General features: G+C 40.6%; 2 protein-coding genes across 4 annotated transcripts in view; both read left to right on the top strand.

Moving 5' to 3' along the window:
* Window positions 1-13245, top strand: part of UQCC1 (ubiquinol-cytochrome c reductase complex assembly factor 1) — a 97282-nt gene that overhangs the window by 39448 nt on the left and 44589 nt on the right. For all 3 annotated transcript variants that reach the window (XM_082746168.1, XM_082746166.1, XM_082746167.1), the window contains exon 7: window positions 11462-11570. In XM_082746168.1, coding sequence (XP_082602294.1) covers window positions 11462-11570 — 109 coding nt within the window. The remainder of the gene's footprint in view (window positions 1-11461; window positions 11571-13245) is intronic.
* TRPC4AP (transient receptor potential cation channel subfamily C member 4 associated protein) overlaps window positions 650-13245 on the top strand; it is a 265655-nt gene continuing 253059 nt past the window's right edge. Inside the window, exon 1 of the mRNA XM_082746160.1 lies at window positions 650-655. The gene's annotated coding sequence lies outside the window, so the exon portion shown is untranslated. The remainder of the gene's footprint in view (window positions 656-13245) is intronic.

Here is a 13245-nt window from a genome sequence, read left to right as displayed (position 1 = left end):
GAGATGTACCATGAAGGGTGAGGAGAATTTCTGCCAGAGAAAAGGAGGGCATTTTAGGTTGAGGGAGTATCAGGGGCAAAACACAGAATGTATGTTCAAGGACATGGAGTATTTGAGGACAGCCACTTGTCTGAAGTGTCTAGAGCAGGTTTGTGCAGGAGTTTTAATGGGAAGCATTGCCGTAAATGTAGTTTGGGGCCCAATTGTGCTGTCACCCTCCAAGAAGAATTGGGGAACCTTTTTCTTCTAGGGCATAAGGGTATTAGGAGGAGGAATGGATCCACTCCAAGTCTGTGGAGAAGCTATGTTTTTCCAGCCCTGTTCTCTTAGCCCGGAGCTCTAGGAGGATAACTGAGGGATAGCCATGTCCGGTATTACAGGACTCAGTGGACTTGCCAGAGATGTGTAAGGTTGAAATACTTCCTGTAGGTGGTAGTATGAGGGAGAGCTAGGGAGGCTTAGAAAGCAGTTACAAAAGTAGAAAGAGTCCTTCCCATCCCCTAAGAAAAAAAGTAAACCCTAATAAACAGAATACCCCGGCAGTGGACTTTCCAGAAAGCTTCCTTGGATTCCCGAGGATGATGACTCCCTGTTGGCTCTTAGAACAGACACAGGATTTCTCACATATTTCTAGTTCCCTAGAGGAGGTGTTGATGATTTCCTTATCCTGTGTGCTTTCTTTAGTTCCTAAGTTTTTCTGTGTATTTCCAGTTTCTAGAGGGCCCATATCAGTTGTATATTCACTTGAGCGTGCAGCTGCAATGACGATGTGTCCTTTGTCTCTGCCGGACAAGATTAGTATTGACTGTGGCCGCTGAAAAATTGTTGAGAGAGGTTGCTCTCTGGGCTTTCTTGCGTCCAACTGTGGACTTGATAAAGGCAGGCCTTCTCTCTTCCCTGTCCTGGGCAGTCACATTGCAATCCCTTAAGGTATCCACACCAGAAACCAGGGAGAGCTCCTTGACTTTTCCCTATCCCTTCATCTGGTCTCAAACTTTTTTGACCATGAACCACAGTAACAAATGAATTTAACCCTACAACCCAGAACGCATACATCTCTGATACTATAGTTTTAAAACTTGGCCTTACAATGCCAGATGGTCTCTGATATTTTCTATTCTGTTTGAATTCATTATAAAAAAAAAATTTAAGATGTCACCCATTAAATTGATTTTACTGGGTTATAGGCAACAGTACCTGGAAACTGGTCTTTTGCCTCCAGTTTCCATCTTCACATGCCATTGGTCTTCTCAATCTCAATTCAAATTGGATCAGTACACACACATACTCCTTAATATCCTCCATTATTCTTGGGACAAAGTATGTTTCTTGGCACAGTATTCATATCCCACCAAATACGCCACCTCTGCTAGTGCTATTCTAGGTGCCACTATCACCACCACTCCCTCCTTTACAAGATAAAATAGTATTACATAATAGAAGTATCAAATCTTCTCTACAAAGCTTTCTTCTGTTCAGAAAGCCCTTCTCCCTGCTCTCCCCTGACAAACTCCTGTTTTTCATTCAATATCCAGCTCAGATATCATTTATCTTTGAAGCCTTCGCTACCCTTCAAAGGCAATGATTAGTTCCTCTTCTGCGTTTTCTTAGTATTTTAGACACTTCTATCACAACACTCATCATGTAACACTATTATATTTTACCATATCCTCTTTTTTTTTTTTTAAGATTTTATTTATTTATTTGTGAGAGAGAGAGTGAGCGAGCGCGAGCACAGGCAGACAGAGTAGTAGGCAGAGGCAGAGGGAAAAGCAGGCTCTCCGCCGAGCAAGGAGCCCGATGTGGGACTCAATCCCAGGGCGCTGGGATCATGACCTGAGCGGAAGACAGCCGCTTAAACGAATGAACCACCCAGGCTCCCTACCATATCATCTTTATAGATGGTGAATTTATTGAGCGCAACAATTTTCTTTATTATCTTTTTGGAAAGGTATGAAAATGAGATATTTCTTCCCTCAACTGCATGTCTTACTCTTAGTTTGTATCAGTAAATGTTCAATAAGTAATTGATGGCCCCAGATCTGGCTTGGCTCCTACAACATTTGGAAGGGTCCTGGCACTGTCTTTTGGTTGGGTGAGAGTGGCAAAGCTCCACTCCTACTTGTTTCTCTGGTGGTTACATGTATGTAGCTGGAATTTATGTTGGCGTTAGTAGATTTGTTGGAGGTTCCCCTTCTAGTTGTGGAACACTAATACATTCTAGATGCAGAGGTTAATTTTAGGAAATGGAATGGAATAAATAAAATTAGAATATACTTATGATGGAGATGGGATGCAGGGAATAAATTGCAGTTTTTTTTTTTTTTTAAATTTTATTTTTAAGTAATCTCTACACCCAATATGGGGCTTGAACTTACACTCTGAGATCAAGAGTCACATGCTTCACTGACTGAACCAGCCAGGTGCCTCTGCAGTTTGTATGTTTTAAAAATTATTTTAAAGTCAGGTATATCATAAATGTAATAATTACTAAGCCTTTTACTAATAATATCTTTTGTTTATTTTACATGTCCCTTCTCCCTCTGCCTCTCCCTGCCTGCTCTCTCTCAAATAAATAAATCTTAAAAAAAAAATAAAACCACAGATCTATTTGATTTTACAAATAGGGAAATGATTTTGGCAAGTTTAAGGAATTTGTCACAGGCCTCTTGATCTGTAGTGGAGGACCTGAGACTCAAATCCAAAGGTAACTGCTCCTTCTGCAATCCCTTTTATCCCCTTTTGATGGTCATGGGCACGGGGGCTTCTTCCCATGAATAGGAACAGCATAGCACTGACCATCATCTGTACGAAACTGTGTTTCTTGGTGCTCGCTATCTGGGTTCTGGGGGAGGCAAGAAGTAGATCTGAAAACAGTACAGGGTGATAAGTGCTCTGTGTAGGTCTTATGGGAGCACAGAGGAAGGGGGCACTGCCTGGGGATGGTCAAAGGAAGCAGTTGCATTGGCCTTCTGGGGTCTAGAACCAGAGCACATGGGGTCTTGAGGAGTTATTAGGAGGGTAGGAAGTAACTGTAAGCTACTTTTTAAGACATTCCAAGTGATTAAGAAAGATGTTCACTAGAAGGAGAAGCAGGACAGAGAGGAAGCATTTTGATACTTGCTTTCTATTTTTTATTTTAAGAGGGGGAAACACTGGAACATTTTTATGAGTCTGGGGGAAGAAGCCTCTGGGAAAGAAGAGAAGGAAGTAAACTGTGCTGGTCCCAGTCTCCAGCCAGAGAACTGCCCTAGCAGATGCTCCCGGCCTTTGCAACGGGGCTCTTTAAAATGGCTACAGCAGCTTTGATGTTACTGTAGTCCTGTAGGCTCACGCTGGAACATCCAGCGGCTCCAGACCTGCTAGATATGCTGAGGCCTGGCCATGTGTACATCCTCACTCTCCATGCCCCAGCCAGTCACTCTGTTCAAACACTCACGAATGTGGCTTTTTACCCAAACTAAAGGCCGATGCAGCATCATTTTATCAACATTGCATAACCTAAAAGCACTGGTACCTGCTACCCAGGAGCTTGTCCTCTGTAGTGGATCTGACAGGCAGGCCCCAGGCCAGGTGTAGTTCTTGGAGGAGGCTCGCTGTCAGGTGAGATGGCTTCAGGAAGTGCCTCACCCCACTTGTCTGTTTGCCCACAGACTGTCCTGTGGCCCCCACACTCCCCACACTCCCCACATAAAGGTTAGGCTTCATGGGGAGGGAGTTTAGGAAACCAGATGGAGATAGCCATGTACACAGCCCCGGGGAAGGGTAAGCATGCCAGCTCACAAATAAATAAACTCATTCATTAGCACACTGCTGAGGCTTGAGTGTGGGCATGTAGGCTCTGCTTGCTTGGCCTCGGCTGGTGGCAGAGGAAGGGAAACAAGTTATGTGAAAGTCCCTTTGGGATTCCTTCATAGCAGCCAGAGTGACAGACCTGCCTTGAATGCCCACTAGTCTTCATTGAAGTCAAAATCTGATCCACTCTGAGCAGCTTATAAAGCACCATAAGGGAGAAACAAGGCCAAAACACAACTGGCATTGTCAGAAGGCCCAAACAGAGCAAGTCGTACAGGGTATTGAGAGCTGCCAATACATGGTCAGCCTCAGGAATAACAAGAATTCTTCCCTACCAGGTTTAGGCAGAGAGGAGCAGAGCGTGGCTAGGACTCTTGTTCCTTTGAACTTTTGCAGAGAGTGTTGCTGTCTTTCTCTTCTTCCTTGTCTGATCCAGCAGGAAGAGGCTCTTGGAGCTGTGCTGTCACAGAATGAGGGAGAGAGCCCATATTGACACTGCCCTGGGAGACACTGGCTTGGGGGAAAGTAGGGGTGTTCAGGCTTCATTCCAGCTCTGTTCTTTTCCTTTGGCAACCTTAGGTTACTCAAGTAATTATGAACTACATTTTAAGGTTTTCCAAATGATCAAGAAGGTGGGATGGAGGGGAAACATTTTTTTATTTCTTATTTGAAGATGGGGAGACACTGAAATATTTTTATAAACCTAGAGAAAGAAACCTCTTTACTTCCTTCTCTTCTTTCCTCAGAGTGTCAGTTTTGTTTTTGTTTTTGTTTTTGTGAAATGGGAGCAGTTAAAATTGATTGAAAGAGGGATGCCTGGGTGGCTCAGTGGGTAAACGTCTGCCTTCCAGTCAGGTCATGGTCTCAGGGTCCTGGGATCGAGCCCTCATCAGGCTTTCTGCTCAGCAGGGAGCCTGCTTCCCCCTCTCCCTGTGTCTGTCTCTCTGCCTATTTGTGATCTTTCTCTGTCAAATAAATAAATAAAATCTTTTAAAAAATTGAGAGTATGAATGAAAGTGCATTTTCTTTCTTTCTTTTTTTTTTTTTATAAGTTTTTATTTATTTAAGAGAGAGAATGAGAGAGAGAGAGGATGAGAAGGGGGAGAATCAGGGAGAAGCAGACTCCCCGATAAGCAGGGAGCCCAATGTGGGACTCGATCCCAGTACCCCAGGATCATGACCTGAGCCGAAGGCAGTCGCTTAACCAACTGAGCCACCAGGCGCCCCAAAAATGCATGTTCAAGTGACAAGTCTGATATTAGAGGATGTCACAAATGGGAGTAATCACTATTATTATTTGCCACAACATCTTAGCCCTTTATTTTTTGAGACACCTAGTGAAGTGAGTCTTTTTCCCCTTTTGTCTGCCTCTGTGCTTGCCTTTTAGCGATGGTTGGGAGCCAGGACTAAGACTTAACTACTCCTTTTTTTTTTTTTTTCTTTCCTTTGCTAGCTGGGCTATTTGCTTTCCTTATATGTAAAGGAGATCAGTATTATTTATGAGCCACTGGAATCACTGAGATACAAGGATGGTACTGTGAAGCTTAAAACCTCAATAATAAATTGTGGGTTTAAGAACATCATCAAACTTGGGAGGGGTAATTGGAATTGCTCCTAAACAGAGCGTAGTTTATATACAGACTAAGTCTATAGTTAGTGTAGGTGCTTAGTAAATACTTATTAAATGAATGATTAAGTTCATTATTTAATATAAGAATATTTTATTGATAAGTTCTTTCTTTGTAAAAAGATTTTTAAAAGTAGTCTCTTTTTAGGGCAGTTTTAGGTTTGAGCAGAAGATTATCTCTTTTTTTAAAGGTTACATTGCATTCTTTTTTAAAAAAATTTTAAATATTTTATTTATTTATTTGATAGAGATCACAAGTAGGCAGAGAGGCAGACAGAGAGGGGGTTGTGGGGGCTCAATGTGGGGCTCAGTGCGGGACTCGATCCCAGGACCCTGGGATCATGACCTGAATTGAAGGCAGAGGCTTTAACCCATGGAGCCACCCAGGAACCCCTACTTTGCATTCTTAAGGGCAGTTTTTATTATGTTTTAGCAGGGAAGTGTCGCCCCTTTCCCCTCCTCTATCCCCCACAACAGAGCTGAAATTACGAAGTTGAATCAATAGCAAAATGTAATTTGTTTTCTCAACACTTAAATATATATTATGAGGAATGCACCTATAATGTAAATTGAGGTAGAGCTATCCTGTTCTGCTCTTTAAACCTAGTATTCTCAATTGTGGAATATAGTTTACTTAGGGGCTCAAACATTATTGTTGTGCAGTGAGAGCCTGTGTGTGACAAGTGTTGGCTTTGTTTTGTAGGGGATACCAGGATCATCAGATCTTTTTGTTTTTGTGTACCATTTTGGACTTATTGCACTCCTTTTCATTTCTCAATGTACTTTAGCCTTTTCTGGGTGATTCAGGAAGTCCTGATAACTGTTTTTTTTTCTTCAAGATTTTATTTATCTGCCAGAGAGCACAAGCAGGGGGAGCAGCAGGCAGAGGGAGAAGCAGACACCCTGCTGAGGAGTCTGATGTGGGGCTTGATCCCAGAACTTTGGGATTAAGACCAGAGCCAAAGGCAGTTGCTTCATTGACTGAGCCACTTGGGCGTATCCTGGTCCTGAAAACTCTTAGCTGTGCTTTGCCAGGCTATCTTTTTTGAGTTGTGCTGGGTATGTTACCATCCCTGTTGAACCTCATTTGCTGTGCTATTTTTTGTATGTTTGTTTCCAGTATATTTTTAGTTTCTTTCTTTCCTGTTAGGGTGCCAGCAGTTACTTTTGTTGTTGTAGGTACGTTTGCCTCAAGTTAGCCAGCCTTTCCCCTTCTAATACACTATTTCTAATGTGATGCTAGTTTTTTTTTTTTTTTAAAGATCTTATTTATTTATTTGACAGAGAGAGAGAGATCACAAGTAGGCAGAGAGGCAGGCAGAGGGAGAGGGGGGAAGCAGGCTCCCCGATGAGAAGGGAGCCCGATGCAGGGCTCGATCCCAGGACCCTGGGATCATGACCTGAGCCGAAGGCAGAGGCTTAACCCACTGAGCCACCCAGGCACCCCTTGATGCTAGTTTTGATACTTATTACCCTTGTGAGGATTAAATGGAAAATAGAGTAAATGGATTCCATAAGATTTGTACTAGTCAATAAAGGAGGAAGCTAAATAGTACTGCCTGGGATCAAATTATCAGGGGTCAGATGGCACCTTTGACTAGGTTTGTAGCTCTGGGCAAGTTATTCTTCTGAGATTCAATTTCTTCAACTATAAAGTGTTGACAGTGGGAACACCTGGACTATACCAAAAGAAAAAGCTTTTGCACAGTGAAGGAAACAGTCAGCAAAATGAAAAGGCAACCTACTAAATGAGAGAAGATAATAACAAATGATATATCTGATAAGGGGTTAATGTCTAAAATATATAAAGAACTTATATGATTCAACACTCCCCCAAAATAAGTAATCCAATTAAAAAATGGGCAGAGGACCTGAACAGACCTTTTTCCAAAGAAGACACAGATGGCCAACAGGCACATGGAGAAATGCTCAACAGCAGTAATCATTAGGGCAACATAAATCAAAACTACAGTGAGACTTCACTTTGTATCTGTGAGAATGGTTAGAATAAAAAAGACAAGAAATTGGGGCGCCCGGGTGGCTCAGTAGGTTAAAGCCTCTGCCTTCAGCTCAGATCATGATCTCGGGGTCCTAGGATCGAGCCCCACATTGGGCTCTCCCTTGCTTAGCAGGGAGCCTGCTTCCCCGCCCCCCACCTCTGCCTGCCTCCCTGCCTACTTGTAATTTCTCTCTGTCAAATAAATAAATAAAATCTTAAAAAAAAAAAAAGACACAAATAACAAGTGTTGGTGAGGATGTGGGGAAAAAAAGGAACTCTCATGCACTGTTGGTGGGAATATAAATTGGTACAACCACTGTGGAAAACAGTATGGAGGTTCTTTAAAAAATTAAAAATAGAGGGTGCCTGGGTGGCTCAGTTGTTTAAGTGACTGCCTTCGGTTCAGATCATGATCCTAGAGTCCCGGGATTGAGTCCCGTATCAGGCTCCCTGCTTGGCAGGGAGTCTGCTTCTCGCTCTGACCCTCCCCCTTCTCATGCTCTCTCTTTCTCTCTCAAATAAATAAATAAAATCTTTTAAAAAAAATTAAAAATAGGAATACTGTATGGTCCACTAATTCCACTACTGGGTATTTACCCCCAAAATGAAAATATGAATTTGAAAAGATACATGCACCTCTGTGTTTATTGCAGTATTATCTACAGTAGTCAAGATTTAGAAGTAACTGAAGTGTTCATTAATAGATGAATGGATAAAGAAGATTCTCCCCCTCTCTCCTCCCCCTTCTGGAATATTACTCAGCCATTAAAAAGCACGAGATTTTTTTTTTTTTAACTGTTTTTGACAATAAGGATGGACCTAGAGGGTATGATGCTAAATTAATGAAGTCAGAGACAAATACCATATAAGCTCACTTATGTATGAAGTCTAAAAAACCAATGAATAAACAAAAAGCAGAAATAGACTTATAAATATACAGAGCAAACTGATATTTCCCAGAGGGGAGAGAGTGAGGAATGGATAAAATTGATGAAGCAGAGTGGGAAGATACAGGCTTCCAGTTCATGGAATGAGTAAGTAATGGAGATAAAAGGTACATCATAGGGAATATAGTCAATGGTATAATAGATTGTATGGTAACAGATGGTAGGTACACTTGAGGTGAACATAGCATAATGTATACTTTATGGTCTGAGAAAATCTGTGCCTTTTAAACCTCAGAAGGCAGGTGTATTAACAAACTACAGAATTTCAAATAAATGAAGTATTCCATTACCTCACTTTTGCTGTTGATGAAGTGGCCTCTGACGACATGTAAGCATCAAAATTCACGGTGTCTTTTCAGGTGAGAGGCTGACATGAGCGACTTGATTAAGAAAAATCTTATGAAAAAGGACTGTTGAACTTTCTCTGTCTAGTTTGTTTCTGCTTTGCAGTATATCCTATGTCATATGAAATAGTCAAATCTTTTTCCATGACGTGTTTTTATTGTTACCTAGTGTTACTTCTTAGGCACCAACTGGGTTCAGAGGTTACAAATTTAAAATCATAGCATCCCCAAATCTCATGGTTGGAAACGATGTTAAAGACCACATAGTCAGCCTCTTACCTGAGTTCTCACAATGTGTTTATCCTTCAGAAGTAGGCAAATTCTTTACATCTTGGGCTTATTCGTTCCATTATTCAAATCTTCAGAAACTCTCCTGTTAGAAAGTTACTTCTTTCAGTGTTCAGTGTTGAGGACTTCTTTCTCCCTCTGTGGTTTACCCATTGGTTCTGATTCTAACTCTTGGACAAATAGTCCAATCACTTGTCTACGATATTTAAGGCAACTCTCTTGTTTTTCTCCAGGCTACATGTCTTCTGATCATTCCTCTCATCCTCTTGTTTCTTAAAATATAACGCTTAAAACTGTGGACAGCGGGGCGCCTGGGTGGCTCAGTGGTTTGGGCTGCTGCCTTCGGCTCGGGTCATGATCTCAGGGTCCTGGGATCGAGCCCCGCAGCGGGCTCCCTGCTCCGCAGGAAGCCTGCTTCCCTCTCTCTCTCTCTCTCTCTCTCTGCCTGCCTCTCTGCCTACTTGTGATCTCTGTCTGTCAAATAAATAAATAAAATCTTTAAAAAAACAAAAACAAAAACTGTGGACAGCATTCTAAGCATTCTAAGAGTCTGATCTGTGTTGAATGGAACAAAAATTTCACTTTGAAGATATTATGTTTCCAATACTATATCTAAAATCATGTTAATATGGGGGGCAGCCTCATCATCACCTTGATTTCCTTTGAAGTTAATTGTCAGCTTAAGCCTATATGGCTTTTTCACACATAGATGGGCATGACTGACCTATCCTGTACCAGTACCAGTTCTTTAAGACTCAAGTGCAAGAGCTTAGGTTTACCTCTGTTCAAATTAATTCTGTTATATTCAGCCCATTGAAACAGTCTGTTGAAGTATTTTTGGCTTATGGTTGGGTCATCCAGCATATTTGTCTTCTTGCCCAGCTTCTTGTCATCTGCAGATTTGATAAGTATGTTTTCTTTTCTCCATCTTAGTCGTTAACAGAGATGTTGAGGCAGGCCAGGCTGAAATCATTCCATTGTACCATACTATTGCTAGTAGAGTTTAATGGGCTGGATTAGATCCAATATGCCATAATTATAGCAGGAAATGTCTTTTGGTGAGTAGTCCTATTAAAGCCACCCAAGAACTATTAAATGAAAGATAATAGAAATAAGGATGTTTATTAAGAGTGAGATAAGGAACTAGTTTGAAAAGTTAATGTCCCTGTTTGTATTTTTACACATAGTTAAGTATAATATATGTTTACTAATTAATAAAATATAATACAAATCTTACATTCTTATGGAAGATTTAAGCAGAGACCCTTATGGACTGATTAGAGGCAATGTGGTATAGGAGAAGAAGCCCAAACGAAACCTGAGTTGTTTTATTCACTTATTTATTTAGCAAATAAGTATTAAATGCCTACTATTCTTAAGCCCTGGATATACAATGGTTATTGAAAAAAAAAAAAAAGAAACCCAAAACAGCCCAGGGGTGCCTGGGTGGCTCAGTGGGTTAAAGCCTCTCTGCCTGTGGTTTGGGTCATGATCCCAGGATCCTGGGATCGAGCCCTACATCGGGCTCTCTGCTCAGTGGAAAGCCTGCTTCCCTTCCTCTCTCTGCCTGCCTCTCTGCCTGCTTGTGATCTCTGTCTGTCAAATAAATAAATAAATAAATAAAATCTTAAAAAAACCCAAGACAGCCCATACTTGATCTTTGCCTTCAGTGGAACTTATATGCTAATGGGGGATACGTTTTGATAATTACGTAGGTGAAATCATAGTACTTTCTGTGATTGGTGTTCTAAATAGGTTCTGTCAAACAAACAATGCAACTCATATATTGAATTTAAAAGTTTCTAGTAGCTCCATTAAAAAAAGTAAAAAGAAAATAATGAAATTTATTTTTAATAATTGGTTTTATTTAACTCAGTATATCTGAAATAATATTTCAGCATGTAAGCAGTATAAAAATTTGAGGTATTTGTATTCTTTTTGTTGAACTAAATCTTTGAAATCTTAAACTTATGCTACATTTCAGTTGGACCTAGTTACATTTTAAGTGCTCAATAGCCACATGTAGCTAGTAGCTTCTGCGTTGGACAGCATAGCGCTCTGTCCATCTTTACAGACTACTCAGTGGTGTTGGGCAAATTACTTTCTTTGTGTAGCCTTCTGTTTTTATCCAGTAAAATGAAAGATTTGACTTGCTTATCTTCTAACAACTAAATGTGGGTCACTTGCATGTATGAGAGTGAGGTGCTCCGAATAATCTCATTCTCTTGATCTGGGTGCTTCTTATATGTATATAATATATAATTTCTCAGGCTATACACTAAAGATTTGTGTACTTTATAATATTTATGTTATACCTCAATGAATGTTTTTTTAAATAAGATCACTTACAGTTTTTTAATTCTGTTTCCTGAAATTACTCAGATGAACTGACCTTCAGTATAAATGTATGATACAAAGAATGCAAACAGCCAGTTACTCTTTATATCTTCTTCCCACCCAGGATGTGTCTAGTCCGAATGAAGCAGGAAGGCCGGAGTGGGAAATACATGTGTCGGATCATAGTTCATTTTATGTGGGAGGATGTTGAGCAGCGTGGCAGAGTCATGGGGGTAAGTGAAATGCTGTCAGATTCTGGTCCTGGAGAACTCCAGTGAGGGATTGCCTGACTTGAGTTGACGTTGTATATGTTCTAGAATGGCTTTGCTTTTAGATTTCTGTGTATTGCTGCCTAATGTCAGGTTGTAATTCAGCTAGAGTTGCTTCTGCCTCTGTGGAGACTGACATGCCATGGAGACTTTGTGTTTGCACACATTATTATGGTTTGTCAGTGTGAGGACATCCTGTGTGTGTGTATGGGTATGGATTTATTAAGCCCAAATAATGGTGGTAAGAGGGATGGATTTGTTGAATGGAGGAAATCAAATAATTGAGCTTTAGGACGCTATGCCTTTGACACCAATTCAGTCTTTGAACCAGTCCTCCTCTAAATTTGTTCTGATGGAAATACCCTGGCATCAGGCCTGCACTGTCCTCAGGAACTGAAAAACAAGCGCCTTGATCACTAACAACCTAGAATAATTTGGCAGGGTATCTGCTGAAAATGTATATTAGTACATTTAACAATTAACTGAGAAAGGGGGATTGTGTGTGACTGTGTGTGTGTGTGTGTGTGTGTGTGTGTGTGTAAAGCATAGAGTGTAGGAAATGGAACCATAACATTAGGATAAGGTTGTTTATATAAATAGTAATCTCTTCCTTTGGGTATATTGTATATTTTTGTGTTTAGACCATATTTTACTAGATTGTAATCCTTGTTTTTTCCCATTTCATTGCCTCCCAGTTTAGGATTGTCTAAAGCAGATGGGATCACAAAATGGGTTTATTTGTTTTTATTCCATTAAGATGGTCTCCCTACGGACTGAGGAGTAAACAGAGTTTATATATGTATTATAAAAGTACACATTCATAGAGTAAAAATCAAACAGTAAAAAGTATTTAATGTAAAGACAAGTGTCCTTTCCCCATTCCAACCCCCCAAAAGTAACCATTGTTAAGAGTTGATGTGTATCCTTCTAGTTGTTTCTTAGATAAATGCAAATTGTAAATAACACAAATGGGCTTAACCATACACAGTTTTGCATCTTGGCTTTTTATCTTGATACGTATTAGATATGGGTTTTGTTTTAAGACTTTTTTTTTTTATGTAATCTCTGTACCTAATGTGGGGCTCAAACTTGACCCTGCAATCAAGAGTTGCTCCAATGATTGAGCTAGCCAGGTGTTCCTATATTAGATATAGGAACTTTACAATTGTTTTTATTTTCATTTTTTTTTTGAAGGCAATGAAGTTTTTTTTTTTTAAATTAACATTAGTGTATTATTTGCCCCAGGGGTGCAGGTCTGTGAATCATCAGGCTTACACATTTCAACGGCACTCACGTAGCATGTACCCTTCCCAAAGTTCATATACCAGCCACCCTATCCCTACTCCCCTCACCACCACCTCCAGGAGCCCTCAGTTTGTTTTGTGAGATTAAGAGTCTCTTTCATGGTTTGTCTCCCTCCCCAGTCCCATCTTATTCCATTTTTTTCCTCCCTAACTCCACAGCCCCCTGCCCTGCCTCTCAAATTCCTCATATCAGAGAGATCATATCTTTCTCTGGTTGACTTACTTCGCTCAGCATAATACCCTCTAGTTCTATCCACGTCATTGCAAATGGCAAGATTTTGGGGGTTTTGATGGCTGCATAGTATTCCATTATAGGTATGTGTGTGTGTGTGTGT

The sequence above is a fragment of the Mustela nivalis genome (genome assembly GCF_964662115.1).
Source record: "Mustela nivalis genome assembly, chromosome: 8".
Taxonomy (NCBI): Eukaryota; Metazoa; Chordata; class Mammalia; order Carnivora; family Mustelidae; genus Mustela; species Mustela nivalis.
This window is presented reverse-complemented; position numbering and strand designations above follow the sequence as displayed.